Source organism: Canis aureus, chromosome 8 (assembly GCF_053574225.1).
Source record: "Canis aureus isolate CA01 chromosome 8, VMU_Caureus_v.1.0, whole genome shotgun sequence".
In the NCBI taxonomy this organism is placed as follows: domain Eukaryota; kingdom Metazoa; phylum Chordata; class Mammalia; order Carnivora; family Canidae; genus Canis; species Canis aureus.
Window position 1 is genome coordinate 65,595,144 of NC_135618.1, and position 20,277 is coordinate 65,615,420.

The 20,277-nt window shown below is 39.9% G+C and overlaps 1 protein-coding gene and 1 long non-coding RNA gene across 14 annotated transcripts in view; one reads left to right on the forward strand and one right to left on the reverse strand.

Moving 5' to 3' along the window:
- The window catches only part of LOC144319499 (uncharacterized), a 39,053-nt gene extending 31,468 nt beyond the window's left edge, over nt 1-7,585 (forward strand). For 6 of the 7 annotated variants that reach the window (XR_013385316.1, XR_013385311.1, XR_013385317.1 and 3 more), the window contains 2 exons: nt 307-448; nt 7,400-7,585. This is a non-coding gene — a long non-coding RNA (uncharacterized LOC144319499). Of the gene's footprint in view, nt 1-306; nt 449-571; nt 717-7,399 lie in introns of all 7 variants that reach the window. The other variant, XR_013385315.1, reaches the window with a different exon arrangement.
- Nucleotides 1-20,277, reverse strand: part of RNF216 (ring finger protein 216) — a 161,203-nt gene that overhangs the window by 109,224 nt on the left and 31,702 nt on the right. For 4 of the 7 annotated variants that reach the window (XM_077907694.1, XM_077907695.1, XM_077907700.1 and 1 more), the window contains exons 4-7: nt 18,455-19,309; nt 17,421-17,497; nt 9,167-9,269; nt 7,452-7,616 (exon numbers count right to left, since the gene is read on the reverse strand). In XM_077907694.1, the coding sequence (XP_077763820.1) occupies nt 7,452-7,616; nt 9,167-9,269; nt 17,421-17,497; nt 18,455-19,309 (1,200 nt within the window). The remainder of the gene's footprint in view (nt 1-7,451; nt 7,617-9,166; nt 9,270-17,420; nt 17,498-18,454; nt 19,310-20,277) is intronic. The other 3 variants (XM_077907698.1, XM_077907697.1, XM_077907696.1) reach the window with 2 other exon arrangements.

The following is a 20,277-nucleotide window of genomic DNA, read 5'->3' on the forward strand; positions in this document are numbered from 1 at the left end:
TGTCATCCCCTCCACTGGATGATGGGCTTCTGGAGGACAGACAAGGTGACCATAGCCCAAGGTGTATCCTTGGCAACCTGTATGGTTTGCATTTCATACTCCTTTGGTGAATAATAAAAGGTTACAGGGATATCTGTGTGTTACAGGAATACTGCTATAGTTAAGTCACATTCTGAATGTTTATCTTAAGGAAACAGCTGTGAGCCCTTCTGGTAAAATGAAAGAAAGAGAAAATGAGTATTTTAGCTACAGAAGAGGGATAGATCATACCTCCACCTTCATCTACCTTCTATCTCTTTTCCAAAGCTCTCAAGTCTGGGAACAGGAAGCGAATCACCATGTGCTGATACACCTCTGCAAGGGAAGCACTCTGTGTGGGCCTCAAGACCCCTCATAACATGTAATTCTCATGGCAACTCTCTGAGGGAGGGGTTCTTTTGCAACAGAGGTAAGTGAGGCTTATAGATAAAGAACCTGCCCCCAGTCAAATTAATTAAAGCTAGCATACGAAATCAGGCCAGTTGCAGAACGAAGGCTCCTTCCTCTCTTTAACATCACCCTATTTTCACAGAGTGGTTCAGAGAAACCCGCCAAGAGCTGGCCAACAGCAGAAGTCATCCTACTACCTCTCCATCTCCCTGATCAACGTCCTCCCTTGCTTTGTTTCTTCTCTTTGGAGTTCTGACTATCCGAGGTGTTCCCCCACAAACCCTTAGGTATCAGTCTTAAAGTCACATGTTTGTACTCCACAGCAAGACCACTAATTTTTAGCAAGTTTTACCTAGAGGTAACAATCCCCATCCTTGAACCAGGGCTATTTGCAAAAACCCAGGAAAAAAGGCAAGACAGGTTATGATGATCTGAATTTTATAAATGAAGTGACTGAAGGACAGATGTCATTTATTTTTTTTATTTTTTTATTTTTTTATTTATTTATGATAGTTACAGAGAGAGAGAGAGGCAGAGACACAGGCAGAGGGAGAAGCAGGCTCCATGCACCGGGAGCCCGATGTGGGATTCGATCCCGGGTCTCCAGGATCGCGCCCTGGGCCAAAGGCAGGCGCCAAACCGCTGCGCCACCCAGGGATCCCCGGACAGATGTCATTTATTAGCAACTAATGAAACGGGAATGTGAACTCATAGCTTGTAACTGGTAGCCCAATGGATCTTCAACCATGCCACACTCCTGTCTGGAAGTGAAATGGGGTCATTACCTCCCATTTAAATACTCTTTCTAGTTAAAAGGAAAAAAAATCCATACTGGCCCATGTCAGGAAACCATATCTTAAAATAAATATTAAAATAAAATTATGTTCTTTCCTTTTGAGAACTGCTAGTTATAATTGACACCTATATACTCAAAGGTACCATGGTTCCTTTTTTTTTTTTTTTTTTTTTTTTTTGCTTCTGCTTAGATTTCTTCTAGTGAAAACATCCTTCCCTTAAGAATCCCTTTTTTCCCTTTTAATCTTCTCAAATAGACTGAAAGCTCTTTGGAAGGAAGCTAATTGGGATCCCTGGGTGGCGCAGCGGTTTGGCGCCTGCCTTTGGCCCAGGGCGTGATCCTGGAGACCCGGGATCGAGTCCCACGTCGGGCTCCCGGTGCATGGAGCCGGCTTCTCCCTCTGCCTGTGTCTCTGCCTCTCTCTCTCTCTCTCTCTATCATAAATAAATAAAAAAAAAAAGGAAGGAAGCTAATTTGTGTTCCACAGATGCTACTACTGTCCTCAGGGCCTAACTGATAACTATCACAAAGTACTCAAACACTCTATCAGGAGGAACACAGGAACAACAAATATTGAAGATGATTTTTCCTTTTATATGTATCTTGCATTTCTTCCTCCAGCTTGCTCACTCTCTCGCAAATCTAATCCCCATGCAGACTCCTGGTTCTGAGAATCAAGGATACAGGTTGCTAGGATTCTTAGGATATTGTGATGGTCAAATTTCCTTTAAGGATCACCTAAAAATACTACAATGGCCATCTGATGAAATAAAAGCTGAGGAGTGGCCAGAGACTCCTTGAAACCTGGTGGAAGTCTGGTCCCAAAACAGAAATGTGTCACGTATATGGAGACAGAATCATTAAAGTACTCCAGGGGAGAAATCTAAGAAGGCTGGAACGATGGGTAGCCCGGGTGGCTCAGCGGTTTAGTGCCACCTTCAGCCCGGGGCCTGATCCTGGAAACCCGGGATCAAGTCCCATGTCAGGCTTCCTGCATGGAGCCTGCTTCTCCCTCTGCCTGTGTCACTGCCTCTCTTTCTCTCTTTGTCTCTCATGAATAAATAAAATCTTAAAAAAAAAAAAAAAAAAAAAAAAGGATGGAACGAGCACCTGTCAGAGGACAGAAGTTAAGGGATGATTATAGAAGACAACACTGTTCACTACTATAAAGCTCCACAAGGGAAGGGGCCTGTGACACTCCCAGTACATGACCACAGCAGGCACTCAACACACTGTCTGAATGTAAGAAATAGTTGTATCTGTGGCAGGATTATTGAGGAAAAAGTTGACAGAGAAATAATTTTCAACCTAGGAGAACTATCAGCCAAGAGTGAGTGTATAAAACAAGACAAACTTATCAGGATCTAGAGCACAGAAGATCAAGCAAGATCCAAAGGCAAAGGGAACTCCCAAGTGGACTACTATACAGAAGCATGGAGGAGAAAGGGAAAAAAATGAATCGAGGATTGATGGACAGGTCTGACAACAGGCAAGCTGACGAAAACAATGTTTTAGAGTTGTCAGACGTGAAAAGACAGTCATAGCATCAAAAACCAAAGCAACAACAACAAAAAAGCAGATGAAAAAAATAGACACAACCAATTTTAACTCCAAGAATAATAGAAAATTCAAGAAAGGATATATTATCCTAGTACATTACTTCCCCTAGCAGTGAACATTTCCACAGTCATAATATAAAAACTTTAAAAACAGATTTAACAAAAACTATGATTCAAAAAGGGGAGTATGTATGGGTAAGATCTAGAGCCCCATCCACCATAAGAAAAAACTAAAATAATTTCTCAAACTAATCAATCAAGTATAAGCATGTGTTCATAAATGTGGAGGTAAATACTAGGAAAAAAATAAACCAGGTAAGAGTTGAGTTGTCTCTGGAGAACAGAGGAAGAACGTGAAGAAAGAGGCTTCAGCCTATGGTTTAAAAAATTACAGATAAGCAGGGAATCCCTGGGTGGCTCAGCGGTTTAGTGCCTGCCTTTGGCCCAGGGCGCGATCCTGGAGTCCTGGGATCGAGTCCCACGTTGGGCTCCCGGCATGGAGCCTGCTTCTCCCTCCTCCTGTGTCTCTGACTCTCTTTCTCTATGTCTATCATAAATAAATAAATACATAAATCTTAAAAAAAAAATTACAGATAAGCATTTTGGCACCAAGTGATTTTTAAAGTTATGGCCACAAATTACTTTGATAAATATTCACTTCAACAAGTGGCTCCCGCCATGAATTTTAAGGATGACCTGTTCCCTCCAGTCTACAAGTTACTCATTTTTGAGAGCACTTTGTCCCTACAAAGCTAACAACCAAAAGAAATATTACTGCAGCTGCAATGTGGTCTCCAAGAAAGCTACCTACAGGATGTGTCCATAAAGAGAGTTGAGCTGAAAAATCTTCAACCACACATGCACTAGAGGGAGAGTTTTTCTGCACCCTGGGCCTCCATATCATAGGCTAGGAGCAAACCAGAGCAGGCCCTCGGGTAACAAGTCCCTCCAGTGTGAATTCAGTGCTATGAACCTAAGGAATCACAGAAGGCTCTTGTGCATTTATAGTATTATTCTAAGGATTGACATTTTTTTTTTTTTTAATTTTATTTATTCACGAGAGACCCAGAGAGAGGCAGAGACACAGGCAGAGAGAGAAGCAGACTCCTTGCAAGGAGCCTAATGTGGAGCTTGATCCCGGGGTCTGGGATCTGGGATCATGCCCTGAGCCAAAGGCAGAGGCTTAGCCACTGAGCCACCCAGGAGTCCGTAAGGACTGACTCTTAAGATCACACTGTAAGGCAGCTACTGTGTAATTTCTATATACAGAAGCTTGACAACATTCCACAGCACACAGAAGGAAGTGCAAAGAGAGGGAACTTATTCCTGAAATCTGATACATACAAAGTGCTGTCATTGATCACTCTACACTATATCCCACCTAATTCTCCCTTTAGCCACATAAAACACCCACTATTCACTGAGAGAACTAAAGCAATGCACATTTAAGACATGTGCTTGGGGCCCCTGGGTGGCTCAGTGGGTTGAGGGGCTGCCTTCAGCTCAGGTCATGATCCTGGGGTCTGGGATGGAGCCCTGTATTGGGCTCCCTGCTCAGTGAGGAGTCTGCATCTCTCTCTCCTTCCGCCCCTCATGCTGGCACTATCTCCAATAAAGAAAATCTAAAATAAAATCTAGGGGATCCCTGGGTGGTGCAGCGGTTTAGCGCCTGCCTTTGGCCCAGGGCGCGATCCTGGAGACCTGGGATCGAATCCCACGTCGGGCTCCCAGTGCATGGAGCCTGCTTCTCCCTCTGCCTGTATCTCTGCCTCTCTCTCTCTCTCTCTCTCTCTCACTGTGTGCCTATCATAAATAAATAAAATAAAATAAAAAATTTAAAAAATAAAATAAAAAAATAAAATAAATAAAATAATAAAATATAAAATAAAATAAAAAATAAAATAAATAAAATAAAATAAAACAAAATAAAATAAAGGCTCATCCTCAAAATTAGAGACCCAAGTGATAGAAACAGAATTAAAATTAAAAAAAAAATCAATCAATCAATCAATCAAAGAATTAAAATTCAAGGAAGGGGGAAATCAAACCTGAGTTTGATCAAGACTCTAGACCTATCAATTTATAGTTAATATAGGGCACAGAAGGACTAGTTAATGATGCTACAGAATACAATGGCAAAATCTAGATCATCAAAACCTTTAAGATAAACAACCCTTTTTTCTTTTCTTTTTTTTTTTTAACAACCCCTTTTTCAACAAATGAATAGCAAGAAAAAGTAAAGGGATAGGGAAAGAGGACTTACAGGTTAAGAGATTTAAGTAACCTATCAACCAACTGCAAGAAATACCTTTTACTTGGAGCTCAGTATGACCAAAGGTTTTTGACACATCTAGAGAAATTTGAAAATGACTGGATAGCTAATAATATTACTTTTTAAGGTGTGATAATGGTATTTTGATTATCTTTTTAAAATCTACCTTTTAGGGCAGCCCTGGTAGCCCAGCGGTTTAGTGCCGCCTTCAGCCCAGGGCCTGATCCTGGAGACCGGGGATCAAATCCCACGTCAGGTTCCCTGCATGGAGCCTGTTTCTCCCTCTGCCTGTGTCTCTGCCTCTCTCTCTCTGTCTCATGAATAAATAAATAAAATCTTAAAAAAAAAAATCTTTTAAAGGTAAACATTGGGGATCCCTGGGTGGCGCAGCGGTTTAGCGCCTGCCTTTGGCCCAGGGCGCGATCCTGGAGATCCGGGATCGAATCCCACGTCGGGCTCCTGGTGCATGGAGCCTGCTTCTCCCTCTGCCTGTGTCTCTGCCTCTCTCTCTCTCTCTCTGTGTGACTATCATAAATAAAAATTAAAAAAATTAAAAAAAAATAAAGGTAAACACTGAAATAGTAGATTAAAGTTTAGATTTAAAGAAAATGAGGGATCTCTGGGTGGCACAGCGGTTTGGCGCCTGCCTTTGGCCCAGGGCGCGATCCTGGAGACCTGGGATCGGATCCCACATCGGGCTCCCGGTGCATGGAGCCTGCTTCTCCCTCTGCCTGTGTCTCTGCCTCTCTCTCTCTCTTTGTCTCTGTGACTATCATAAAAAAAAAAAAAAAAAAATTTAAAAGGGGGAAAATCCAGGGAAATGTGACTGTTTTCAGTGAACACACACATGATCAGGAGACTAAGCTATCATCATGTCTGGGGAATGGCACTGGGAAGATGTGCTATGACCATAATTAGAAAACATCTCTGGGTATGTATGCTTCTTACACCAAGTCCACATGAGCATCACTGTCCAGAGGGCAGGACCCCCATGCACCATTTGCATACAACAGGAAGAGAACGCAACAGGTTTTAGCTTCTGCCAAATAGTATGTATTCTTGGGGCACCTATATTGCGCATCTGCCTTTCTCTAAGGGCGTGATCCTGGGGTCCTGGAATGGAGTCCCCAGCATCAGGCTCTCCGCAGGGAACCTGCTTCTCCTCTGCCTAGGTCTCCACCTCTCTCTGTCTTTCATGAATAAATAAATACAATCTTTTTCTTTTTTTTTTTTTAATACAATCTTTTTCTTAAAAAAAAAAAAATAGCATGGCCCTTTAAATATCCCATATTCATTCAAACAGTCCAACACACCCCATTTCCAGCTACTCACCAAACAGACACCATAAAAAAAAAGTATGACAGGCCAGAAAGACCAGGAAAGGGATAAGGAAGATATAAATAAGAGGTGAGCCACAAAACCCTACAACATCCCAGCCAAATGATAAGAGGGCTGTGAGATGACCAGGGAGAAAGAAGCATCTGATAGCCAAATTCCTTTTACTGGTCCCAGGACAATGGTAGGGACATTGCTAACAGGACCAACCCTGCCCAGGCCACAGGAGCCGCCTTCAGCTGCTGCCCTTTCACTTTTCATCTGGGTTCCCTGGGAGCTCGGCAAAGATGTCCGGAACCCTTGGAGCAATGAAGATGCTAGGAGGTCCTGAACATGAAAGAGCCCTTTCTTTCTTGCAAGTCACTGTTTTTTTGGGAGGGGGAGAGGGGAAAACTCATTCATTTTCAATGACAACACAGCATTCCTTATTTGGCACAAGGAATGAGATTCAGAAATAGAAAGCACTAACTATGTTCCCCTCAGAATAATTTTACCTAAGATTAACCTACAATTAGAGGAGTTTACTGACACCTGCCTGGATCTTCTGGCTATCTATGGGGGAAGAGGCCTAGACTCAGGGTGAGGTCACATTCACCATGGAGACTTGCCTCCAGCTGGAGAGGGAAACAAGGGGAGGTGCTGGAACAAACCTTTCATACCTAGTCATCTTGCCCACCACAGGAACATTCATTATCCTTTGTATCTTCATGGCTAAACCAGAACTTCCCTGCTGCTTTTTTTTAAACTTTTTTTTTTGAAGTAGGCTCCACGCCCAATGTGGCGCTTGAACTCACGACTCTGAGATCAAGAGTCATATGCTTTACTGACTGAGCCAGCCAGGTACCCCCAGAACTTCCCTGCTTCTAATTCATTATTTCTTTTCATCTGAAACCTCCTGATCAGCAAATACCTTTGTCTATTTATCTTCACCCTAACAAACTCCTGGCTCTTTGCCATCACAAACCATCCCAATTTCCACAAGCTGAACTCTTCATTCTGTCATCACAGGAAGAAGCAGCCAAGAAGTGTGTGGCCCCACCAGGAAGACTAAGTAGAGCACCTTTCGGGTGATTGCATAGTGTCCTTTGAGCTCATGCAGGGCCCACTTGATGTCCTGACTACTGAGCATTTTGAAGTCGGCCATCAGGAGGTCAGCAGCTTGGATGAAACAACGCTGGTCAAGAGGAGCCAATTTAGAGTAGTCAAAAAAGTCTATTTTAGGCAACTGAAACGAGAGAGAGAGAGAGAGAGAGAGAGAGTGAGTGAGAGGCACAACATTAGGAGGCCAGATAGGGCCTTTCCCATGAGGGGGTATCACTTCAAGAACTGCTTATTACAAAATAGAATCATTTCCCTTGTATTCATGATTACTTTATAGAGGTTACCAGCCCTGCATAGAGATGAAGAAACTGGTGGTTCAGAGATGTTAACAAGCTGTCTGGAGTCTGGAGACTAGTTGTGCCAGTCAAAACTAGTAATTATAGCTACAGATTTGAGACCCATCTTTTAGCCATATTCTTTCCATAAAAAAATGTTTAGGAAAGACTAGCCTTTCTCTTGCTACAGAAGACATAAAGATAATTTAAAGAATGTATGGGGAATAGAAGGACTGAGTAGTCATGAAGCAGTTCTGATCTAGACTCTCCTTCACCACCTGACACACTAAATTCTAGTTAGGATTACAAATAAAAATGAGTAAGGTTTTAAAAACTCAAACTGTTCACATCTTGATACAGGATTTGGTTATATAAGTGTATGTATGTACTGTATATAAATCTTACATCAAAAGAAAACCTATAAACATACTGAACTCTAGGTGATGAAATAAACGCTGAAGTATGTATGGGGCAGCATATTGATGTTTTTGTGATTTACTCTGAAATGCATCAAAATAAAATGAAATATGTGAGATGTACTGATGGGCAGAGGAGAGGGATGGATATGTGACAAAGTGGATATAATAAAATGTTAACTTTTAATAGTACTGCTGGTAGATATATAGGTGATCAGTGTAAAATTCTTTTGGCTTTACTGTATGTTTGAAAATTTTTAATAAAATATTAAAAAAAAAAAACCAACCTAAATGATACAAAGAATCCTGGCCAATCCTTGTTTCATTTAAAAAATTCGCGGGCAGCCCCGGTGGCGCAGCAGTTTAGCGCTGCCTGCAGCCTGGGGTGTGATCCTGGAGACCCCGGATCGAGTCCCATGTCAGGCTCCCAGCATGGAGCCTGCTTCTCCCTCTGCCTGTGCCTCTGCCCCTTTCTCTCTCTCTGTCTCTATGAATAAATAAATAAAATCTTAAAAAAAAAAAAAATTTGCTTGAGGGACGCCTGGGTGGCTCAGCAGTTGAGAGTCTGCCTTTGGCTTAGGGCGTGATTCCTGGTCCTAGGATTGAGTCCCACATGGGGCTCCCTGTAGGGAGTCTGCTTCTCCCTCTGCCTGTGTCTCTGTCTCTCTCTGTGTGTCTCTCACGAATAAATAAAATCTTTAAAAATAAAAAACTTGCTTTGTAAGACCAAAGGTATGGAGTGGAGCGTGAATTTAACTTTTTGTGGGAGAGAAAAGAGGAAGTTACAACAAAAGAAGTTAAATACAGAATCCAAAGTGGCTGAGGTTGGGAAATCCCACCAAAGAATAAGTATATCCTGAAATCCTATTTTCCTAGCTAGTCTTTAAAAAAATGTGTCCACACAAAGCACTTTATTCCCACAAAGATGAAAAAAGCAGAGCATGTCCAGGTAGAGACTGTAAAACAAAGAGCACAACACTTGCCTTTGTCTCATCCTGGCTGGCAAGCAGGCTGCTACTGGGGTTGATAATGACTCGGTCTTCTCTCTTTGGATAGTCTGGATTTTCCAGAAGAAAATTACAAAGTCTGCAAAAAGAAATGATGTTATTTTCATAGTGCTTCCAAATCCTACACCTGCCGTGATTCAAATACAATGTTCAAAAAATAATGTAACTCATCATACACTCTGACTGGCCTATTAAATTGTTTGCAGATCAGAAATATGAGACAAAAGACAGATATACGCAATTTCTATTTTTGCTTCTGGTTTTAAAAAGCAATAAACATACTAATGAATGCACATTTCTATGAAGTTTTCTATTAGATGTCACTATCATGTATTCACTGAAATTCTTACTGGTTGAACTATATGGAACTAGAGAATTTAGATGAAGAGTATCTACTGTTGTCAGAAAACTATGACCAATAAGGGGTGGGAAAACGTATTCATATTCACTATAAAAAACAGCTGGCTAAAAGTAAATAAATGGAACATAAAAGGCCTTCTGTTAATTCATTAATACTTTTTGTAACCCTATGGTAATATAAGCCCCCATGAAGAATTTGAGTGATACTCAGTTTGCCCAGCTAACTGCAAGGCTGAAGGAACAGACATGTCCGCTTAAGAACGGATTCTCCTCATGCCAAAGCCACAGCCTTATCCCTTTATCACTATCATGAACTACATTTAAGGGTAAGGATATAGAGGTAAGATAACACACGCTGATGTATCATTGTCCAGATTTAACAAATATTAAGCAGCAAGGTTCTTCACCTTGTAACAACCAAACACAGCAACATTCTGAGCTCTTGGGATGATTCCACAGAGATAAGAACAGCCCAGGTAGTATACGGCACTTGCCACTTTAGTAGCAGGAAAGCTCTTGGCTTAAAGAGCTCTGAGGCTTCCCCTCTCTCCTTTCCTTGCTTCTGCAGGTTCTTAGAATGAACACTCCCTGATCCCTGACTCCCATCTTCCCAGGTCTCTCCTGTCCATATCAACAGTGGAACCTTTCATAGCAGGGAGAGGAGAGAAAAAGCACTCCCCTCCAGCTTCTCTTCTCACCCATGGGCTGGCGCCTGGGAAGAGAGTAGTGGAGGGGCATGCTTCTGCAATACCTTCTGCAGGGATTGAGAATTAGCCACCACCAAGAATTGAGCATCCACGGGGCAAGGCCTCAAGTTCTAAACATCTCTGTTCACATGCACATCTGGACATACTACAATCCAGACATGGAGCAGCTCCTCCATTTCAAACATGCCTGTTTGTAATATTTTGGTGAGTGTGGCTACCACAACCCAACAAACTCCAGATATCAGGAACCTGGGGAAAGATAAAAAGGTCATGCAGTGAAGAATCCTCTTTGACAGAATGGCTACGCATGAGTGAAGCCAGTAATCTCCACATGGGGACATGGAGTACATGAAAGACATTCTGTTAGGGTACTGGAAGAAAGTAATACAATTCCTATTTTTAAAATATCATTCTTTAAAATTTTCTACTTTTATGTATTTTTTTTAAAGATTTATTTGTATTTATTTATGATAGACATAGAGACAGGCAGAGGGAGAAGCAGGCTCCATGCAGGGAGCCCGACATGGGACTCAATCCCGGGACTCCAGGAATGCGCCCTGGGCCAAAGGCAGGCGCGAAACTGCTAAGCCACCCAGGGATCCCCTATATATTTTCTAAAGTACATGATACAGTATATGACACAGAGGTAGAATAGGTATAATTTCTAGAAAACAAAATACCAACCATATTTTAGGGGTTCTCTTCTAATTTTTATATTTTTAATATTAGGATCACCTATCGAAAAGCTGCAAGATAAGGAATTCCACATGGTGAAATCAGAGGCTGTCATTCTGTCACATATTTATATTTCAATCTTATGTCGAACCTGTTTATGATGCAATCTTTTTTTTTTTTTTTTTAAGTCATCTGTGTATCTAACATGGGGCTCAAGCTTATGATCCCAAGATCAGGACTTGGGAAACTTTCTACTGACTGAGACAAACCGAGTGCCTCAGAGGCTCTCACTCTGAACTGTCATGGTCATTTCTAGTTTAGGATCTTTACCCTCACCACCAGAACTTTCCTGGAGGCTAAATGACATTCAAGTGGCACAGGTAATTAAATACAGTGTTTCTCTTCTATAGAAATAAACTATAACCAAAGATCAATATTCACAGCCTAGGGGAACTCAGATCTGCCTGTGCGTGTATATTATTTCACACCTGATCTGTCCTGACAAGCTGAACGGTCTCAAGAAAGCTCTCCTACTCAATGAGCTGGGCTGGGACTCCTAGCCTCTACTCCTTAGACAATCGTTGCTGCCTCAATCTAATGATTCATCACATGTGAGTGAAAAGTCTCGGTAACCAGCTCAACGAGTAGATTACTATCACAGGAGTTTCTCTGGTGAATACACCTCTCCTGCTAAAATGGCCAGCTGGTTACGTCTAAAGGTGATTTCAAGACTGCATACAGGGTAGCCCCAAGGGCCGAGCGGTTTGGCGCCACCTTCAGCCCGGGGTATGATCCTAGAGACCCTGCATGGAGCCTGCTTCTCCCTCTGCCTGTGTCTCTGGCTCTCTCTCTCTCTCTCTCTGTGTGTTGTGTCTCTAATGAATAAAATCTTAAAAAAAAAAAAAAAAAAAAAAAAGACTGCATATAGTATGACCAAGAAAGCCACACACAATGCCAGCTTACTCAACATTGCTTTGGGCCTCCTTTTGGGTCTACATGAACAATATTTAGCTTAGCTGTGGAAATTAATGCCTAGTCCCAAGAGCCCAGGGACAAAAGTCATGTCAGGAAATTCAGAAGATGGGAGCCTTGGGGGCTCAGTTGGTGAAGCGTCTGTCTTAGGCTCAGGTCATGATCTCAGGGTTCTGGGATTAAGGCCCACAATGGGCTCCCTGCTCAGCAGGGAGTGTGCTTCTCCCTCTGCATGGCTCTTTCTCAAATCAATCTTTTTTTTTTTTTTTTTAATGGAAACTCAGAAGGCTACAGGTTTGAAAAGATTTAATATAATTACTGCATAGTCCCCTTTCTTTGGGTTTCATAAGAATTTTTATTTTTAAATTTTTAAATTTTTTTTCATAAGAATTTTTATATGTTTAAGAATGAATATTTGCATCTCAGTGATGTGAAAGGCACAGAATATATAAGTCCCTAAAGGATATGCAGGAGACTTAGGAGGTTAAGAGAACAAATTGTCACAGAATCTGTCCATTTGATCCCATTTTACTGATATTTCATAGAAATTAATCTTGCAGATACTTGAAAAATAATATTCATTTGTAAATGAGAGAAACATTAAAGTATATTGTAAATTTCTAAAGGGTTACTTTAATATTTACTATAAATTATTAAAAACCACTTAAACTTGGCATTTCCTATTCATATCAGTATTCTATAGCTACCTGTGTTCAGTTTATACTTAATCATTTATATTTTCCAAACTGAACAAACAAGTACTGTGTTTCATCATCAGGAAACCATGAACAACAAAATAATTCAATGAGACAAGGTGCAAACAATTCAGGCAGGAGAGAAATACAATTAGTAACAAATATATGAAGAATGCCATGCAGCCCATTATCAAAGAAAATATAAAACTAAAACAGCAGGCTACTTTATGCCTAGTTAACACCACCATTATGCATCATCACTGAGAAATTATTAAAGCAACTCACACAAAAAAATAAAAATAAAAAATAAAAAAATAAAGCAACTCACATACATCTCCAACAGCAACATACACTGATACAACCACTGGAAACCTATTTGAAAATGTTTCTCAGACCATGAATTTGTTTATAATGTTTGACCCTAAATTTTAACTTCTAGGGTTTCAGCATACAGAAAGAAAGAAAAGGGAAACTGCCATATGGAGAATAATGTTCATTAGAACATTGGTGAAAATATAAACAAAGCATTTAACAAAGAGGAAAACTCAATAAAACCGTTACTAAAGGTGATCGTTAACATCATAAAGAAAAAAAACGGAGTATTTTACTTAACATAATTTTATAAACAAAATACCCAAAATTACATTTACCCTCTGAAAAAACTGTGTTTGCATTCCAAGAAGAACTAAAAGGTTGCATAAAAATAAAATTAGTTTTTGCTTTGTTTTAAAGATTTTTAATTTATTTATTCATAGAGAGAGAAGCAGAGGCAGAGGCAGAGGAAGAGGGAGAGGCAGGCTCCATGCAGGGAGCCTGATGTGGGACTCAATCCTGGGTCTCCAGGATCACACCCTGGGCTGCAGGCGGCGCTAAACCGCTGCACCACTGGGGCTGCCCCAAATTAGTTTTTTAATTGAGGGGAAGTCTAGGAGATACTTTTTATTGTAAAAATGTACTAGTTATTTCTGTTCAATTTTGCTATGAATCTAAAAATGCTCTACAAAGTTTATTAATTTAAAATAATGTAATTATCAAGTTATTTACATATTAAAATATTTTAAAAGCTTAGAATAACTAGTACTTTCATTTTTAGTAACAGCAGAAACAATCCTCCCAAAGATGAGAAACAAGACCAAAAATTCAGAAATAAAAAATTTCTGCTTGAAAATAACAGCAGCCAACAGGAGGGCAAAGGTGGCCAAATCTGGTCAAGACTGGAGGCTCAGAAAGCATGAACTATGCTTCAAAGGTACATTATTTGTAAAAGCCAAAAAGCAGAAACAATTCAAATGCCTATCAAAAGTAGAGGGAAAAATTACAGTATTTTGATACAAATGGGATACCACATAGTAATGAAAATGAATGAACTATAGTTATACAAAGCATGGATGAATCCCAGAACCAACATGCTGAGTGAAAGATGTCAATCACAAAGTACAGAGACGATGTGAAATCTTCACAAAATCTTCAGTGTTCAAAGATGGTGACTAATGTTCTATTTTTTGAGGATTTCTGGGTGGTAGTTACATGAATGTTTGATTTGTGATAAATGATTAGACTGGCTATCTTTATATTGTGCATTCTTCTATTGTGGATTGTAGTCCACAATAAAAAAGATGAAAAAAATTATGAATATTAAAACAGAAGTCTAAGTAAAAGTGAAACTCCACAGAAGTAAGCTAAACAGAAGCAAGATTTTCCTGAGTGCACTCATCAAGTCATTTATATATTCAAAAGGAAAATAATAATAATAATCATCTTGAGCCCTTAGTTCACAGGGCACACAGGGTAAGAAACAAAAAGCTCACAGACCACAAGAAGCATGCCTTAATACTGATAACAAGTGCATGGAGAGGAAAACAAAATGTCCTCTGAGAATTGGTGAAGACTATAGCCCAGGCCTCATCCAGAACTAAATTCTTCCTATCTCCGTGATCCAAAAACTTGCAGACAACATTCTAAAGTATAAAGCAGTGTTAGACCAACCCTGCCCCTAGGTACATGATGAAAGACAAAGCAAATCCTCCCAAAAGCAATTATTTCTATCAAGACCCCAAGAAATGAGCTCATAGTCAAACCTTACAAATAGCACAGGACACAGTACACCAAGAACGCCAGCAGTAACAATGAGATTCATAAGAATTTCATGTGTTAGAATGCTCACAATCAGAACACAAAGAAGCTATGTTTGTAATGTTTAGAAAACTAAATAGATTGAAAATACAGGGAAAAAATGACACTAGACAAGTGATCATGACAATTATAAAATAAGGATGCCAGGATGAGAATACAGGAAATGGAACTAAAAACACCATGGATGAGTTTAATGGCAGATTACACTCCACTAAAAAGACAATTAGCGGGAGGACAGCTTTGAAGAAATCATCCAAAGTGTATGGCAGAGACAAAGAGATGGGGTTAAGAGTCATAGAGGATAGGGGAGATGTGTGACAGCAGATGGAAGAAAGCAGGATTATGGAGGAGATACTGGCTACCAGTTTTCCAGAACTGAGGAATATCATTAAGCTACCACCTAGGATAGTCTATCTAACTGTATGGCCTTAGCGAGATATGCTTTAAGCACGAAGTAATTATATTTTTTACTTCACTCAGTAATAATCATCAGTAGGAACAGTGGTACTATTATTAGTATAATTTTATTGTATACATATTGTAGTATAAAAATGTATTAATGTTATTAGAAATTAAGTTTTTAGTGGAAAAACACATAAATGTATAATTTAGAAAGAATGAGGGGGAAAAAAAAAACCTTAATGTTAAACTTGAATGGGAAATTATGAACATATGATTTTTAAAACCCGCATTTCCTTGGTCTGTGTGCTTTAAGGGCCAAGAAGTGATAACATGCTAGTAGCAATGATGAGCATGTCTAGCCCTTAGATATCAACCCTCACTCTCAGAAACCTAAGTTTCTTGGAAAAAAGACCACATTCTAGGTTTAGGGGAGAAATGTTCAAGGTAAGCCAGGGCACTTCAGTACTTTACAAAGCAAGGATACGCTCAGACTAATAGGGTCATGTCAAAATGACACAGATGCATCTTAAGAGGCCCCTACTGGTCAAATTCAGGATAATTCAGTACCAAAAACAAGGCTGAAACTGATTGTAAAATACCACTTATTTAAAACCTTTAAGTCCCTAGGAACTCAGAAAAAGAATAAGAAGTAAAGGGGCAAAATCTTAGAGTAGAATGCCAGATCATAATCCAAGTGGTAGATATATGGGTGTTCAATTGTATAGTCTTTCAACCTATGTTAAAAAATACTTGGGGGGGGGGGGGATCAATGACATTAAAAAAAAGTAAGGGAGGGACTGTTCTAGACTAAAAAGCTAAAAGATAAACACAATAGAAAACCACGACTCAATCCTGGTTTAAAAACTGGTTACAATGGCTGTCCTGGACAGAGGATGATAGACAGGGTGGCCACTGGCACCAATAGTGTCTTTGTATGAATCAGAAAAGAGCATTTCCTCTGGCTGCTGACCAGGATAATGGGGCTCCTCTTGTTTGGCCGTGGCCAGGAACAGCTCTCACTTGCACCTCTGGCTGAATGCTACAGTATTGGGCATAATCTTTTGAAGACAGAGGTTTAGGTATACTACCCCTTCTGTTCAACTAACCTAATCTGTATTAATTAACTGAAAATTTTATTAGTTTCAATATTCTGTTCTTTATAAATTACCAACTTTTTCAGCTCTGTAGACTAGAAGGAAAGAATATAAAAGGAAAAGGACTTATTTTGTTCTCCTTGGGACATTGCCATTTTTTGAAAATCACAGTTATCATTCTTATGATAAACACTAAAGAAACACTTCCATACATGTCTCCAAACAGGCAAAGCAGTTGCAGAACATTTTCTGTTACAAATACAGGGAAGAAAATATCTAACAATCTGATCAAAACACAGAATTAACAGAACTAACAATCTGATCAATGCTCAGAATTAACAAAATACCATAACTATGCAGGATTACTTTACTAAAAAGCCCAGAAAAGTCTGTACATGACTAAAATTAGAATTCTTCTAATTTTAGGATTAAAGCAAATATAATTCCAAGTGAAATAAGTCACTCACAAAAGGACAAATACTGTGTTATTCTACTATTATGAAGTCCCTGGAGTAGTTATATTCAGAAAGACAGAAAGTAGAAGTGTTGGTCCCAGGGGCTGAGGGTGGAGAGGGCAAGGAATAAGGAGTTAATGTTTAATGCACACAGTTCCAGTTTGGGAAGATGAAAATGTTCTGGAGACAGTGGCAGTGATTTGTGCAAAAAATGTGGAGATACTCAATGCCGTTGATCTGTATACTTAAAGATGGTAAAAATGGTAGATTAAAAAAAAATTTTTTTATTGGAGTTCAATTTGCCAACATATAGCATAACACTCAGTGCTCATCCCGCCCAGTGCTCATCCCGCCAAATGCCCCCCTCAGTGCCCATCACCCAGTCACCCCAACCCCCTGCCCACCTCCCCTTTCACTACCCCTTGTTCATTTCCCAGAGTTAGGTGTCTCTCATGTTTTGTCACCCTCACTGATATTTTCACTCATTTTCTCTCCTTTCCCTTTATTCCCTTTCACTAATTTTTATATTCCCCAAATGAATGAGACCATATGTTTGTTCTTTTCCGATTGACTTATTTCACTCAGCATAATACCCTCCAGGTCCATCCACGCCGAAGCAAATGGTGGGTATTTGTCGTTTCTAATGGCTGAGTAATATTCCATTGTAAAAATGGTAGATTTTGACATTAAATGTATTCCACCACAATAAAAACAAAAAAGCATGATGGTTTACTTACACATTCAAATCGTAATAATTCTTCAAATGAATTATCTCCTCGATATACCCATTTGCGACATCTGGAAATCTTGCTTCCTGAAAAGGAATAAAAACATTATTTTTTTCATCCATTAGAATGATTTCAAATACCAATAAAAACCAGATGGCAAAAAGTAAATGACCAAAGATGAGAAAAGGGCTGTAAAGTAAGTCTGTGCCCAGGCTTATGTGTCTATATACACTGTGGACTCTAGAGAAAGGATCCTAGAGATTATCTGGTCTTCTGGTACTTTCCTTATCCATTCTTCACTCTTTCAATTAATGATGAACATCTCTGCCCAGGCAAAAGGAGTCTGAAAAGGAGTAAAGTACTACCTCTTAAGATGCACAAGAGCTAGTGTGCCAGATGAAAACACCCAGGGGAAGAAGGGTTAAGAGGGAAGAAGGGTTAAGAGTCTGTTCAAAGGCAAACAGCAAATGAGCCAGAACCCACAGCCCTGCATCACACTCTACATCAGGGATATCCAACAGAACTTCATACAATGGTGGAAATGTTCTATTCTGTGCTTTCCAGTATGGTAGCTCTTCAGCCCCATATGACTATTAGGTACTTTAAATCTGACTAGTACCACTAGAAATGGAATTTTAAATTTAATTGTAAGACATTTAAATTTAAACAGGCACCAGAAACTACCACATTGGACAGTGCAGCTCTAGGTAATCTTATAAACCTGCTTTATGGGTTTGAATTGGGAGTTAACTCAAAACCTTTTTAAAACCAGGGGATTGCTTGTATGACAGCACTAGGGTATCCATGATCTGCAGCTAGAATCCCAGAGTACTTGCTGGGGGGTTAAGGATAGATTAGGAATTCTGATTTAACATTCCTATTTTCAGAGTCTTTCTTCTTCTGTTCTATGTATCCAGCTACAGATCCCTTAGGAAGATGAAGTGCCTCCCCCCACCCCCCATGGCCATGATTTTGCACTAAAAGAAAACTAAGTACATTTAGTGTCTGTATGTAATTATTCACTTAAATAAAATAAAACTTACTGTTTCTTTCACTAAAAGTGCAACGAGTTCTTGATCTACCTCAGTAGCTTCTTGCCCCCAAAGGTTTTCCAAATTGTGCTCCTGAGATCCTTGTAGTGGAAAGGCTGGCCCTGGCTCTTCATCATCTATTGCTAATTGTTGATCTTCAAGCTCTCCCAGAGGATGGGCAGGCTGAGGAGAAGAGGGGCCTGGAATCCCATCTTGCTGGGGTTCTGGCCTTGGAAAAGCTGGCCTTGGAAAAGCCAGCCCTGGGGGTTCATGCTGATACAACAATGGGCCCAGTTCTGCTTCAGGCTGCCGCTCCTGAGGAACAACTTGATTTGTTATCTCACGGGACTGTTGGTTTAGGGATTGGAAGTAAGGATGGTCTAACCAGCAGTCTTCTTCAATGGCCTGATCATCTAGGATAGCAGTCGATTCTTCAAGATTTGATAAAAGCTCTGTCTCCGAATCTTCAGATGACTGGTTCTGAGTGTCCAAAGGATCGCCTTCTGGTAAAAGCAGGCTACTTTCTTCCAAGATCACGATTTTCTGCTCTGATCTCGGGTTGACAATGTCATTTGCAGCTTGGTTATGACTTGGTCCAGGTTTGGGTTCTCTTTCTGTTTGGCTTGGCTTAATGAATTCAGAAACTCCAGGAGGCCCAAGATCCAGAAATTCACCGTAGTCTTCCTCAGAATCATCCTGTGCCCCAGAATCAAACAATGAGCTGTTACACACTGAAAAATAGCCGTTCTTATCTGATTCAAAGGCTGCTCTAGACTTTTTAGGCCTTTCTTCTCCCAATCTTTTGAGATCTTGCCACTGGGCAGCTGGTTTGATGAGATTGGGTCGTGATGTCTGAGGTTTATTTGTCTAAGAAAAAATGAAATTTTAATAATGATTCAATTTCTTTCCTAGGTGTATGTCTCCTTGTGTACTTATGTTGAGCTCTGGAGACAGGACAGGAAAGAAAGAAAACTCAAAACACTCTACCCCACAAAACCTATTTTTCTCTCAACATTTCTCTTAGCACTGAAATCTGATTTCAACTGTTAAGAATCAAAGTAACCATTCATAGACTGGAACCTGAGTTATAGGTGAATTATAATTTCACCTGAGACCACTAAAAAACAACTGTATAGCAAAGGAAATAATGAAAGAATGACAACACAGCAGAGGGATGAGGAGTGTTCAATAAACATGAAAAGAATCTAAACTTCACTAGTAAATTAGCAAAATGCAAATTACAAAAAGATCCCCCAGCCCCCCAATAAGACTGGTAGAGGTTTTAGTTAGATATTATCAAGCACTGATAAGGATGTGGGAAAACTCTCAGGCTATCATTCAGGGCTGAATTCAAGAGGGCAATTTGACCTTATTGATTAAATAAAATGTATATCCTTAGGATATGTCAGTATAACCTTTTCTTATCTATTCTACACTTATGTGTCTAAAAGGGACATATACAAAGATATTCACTGCTACATTGCTTATAACATAAAAAGAAAAAAATCGGAGACATTCTAGTTTATGCCCAAGAGAGTAGGTGAATTGCAATGGATGTCCAATTTTAAGATAGCAGAATTATAGATGCCTCTGACTCTTCTCTGAAATCACCCTGATCCTGAGAAAAGAATGAGACACAGAACTGAAAATCTTTGATGAAAACCAGAAGACATCTGCAATCCCAAAACACAGCATATATGAGGAGGAGCTGACAAATGCAGTGAGTAAAGTACCACCCCAAATTTCAAGGAAGGCAGAGAAAGCTTCAGAAAGGCAGAGTTTTCCAAAGATGGTGGTGTGCCCTGAGGGCAAAACCAATCCCCTGTTTGGAACAA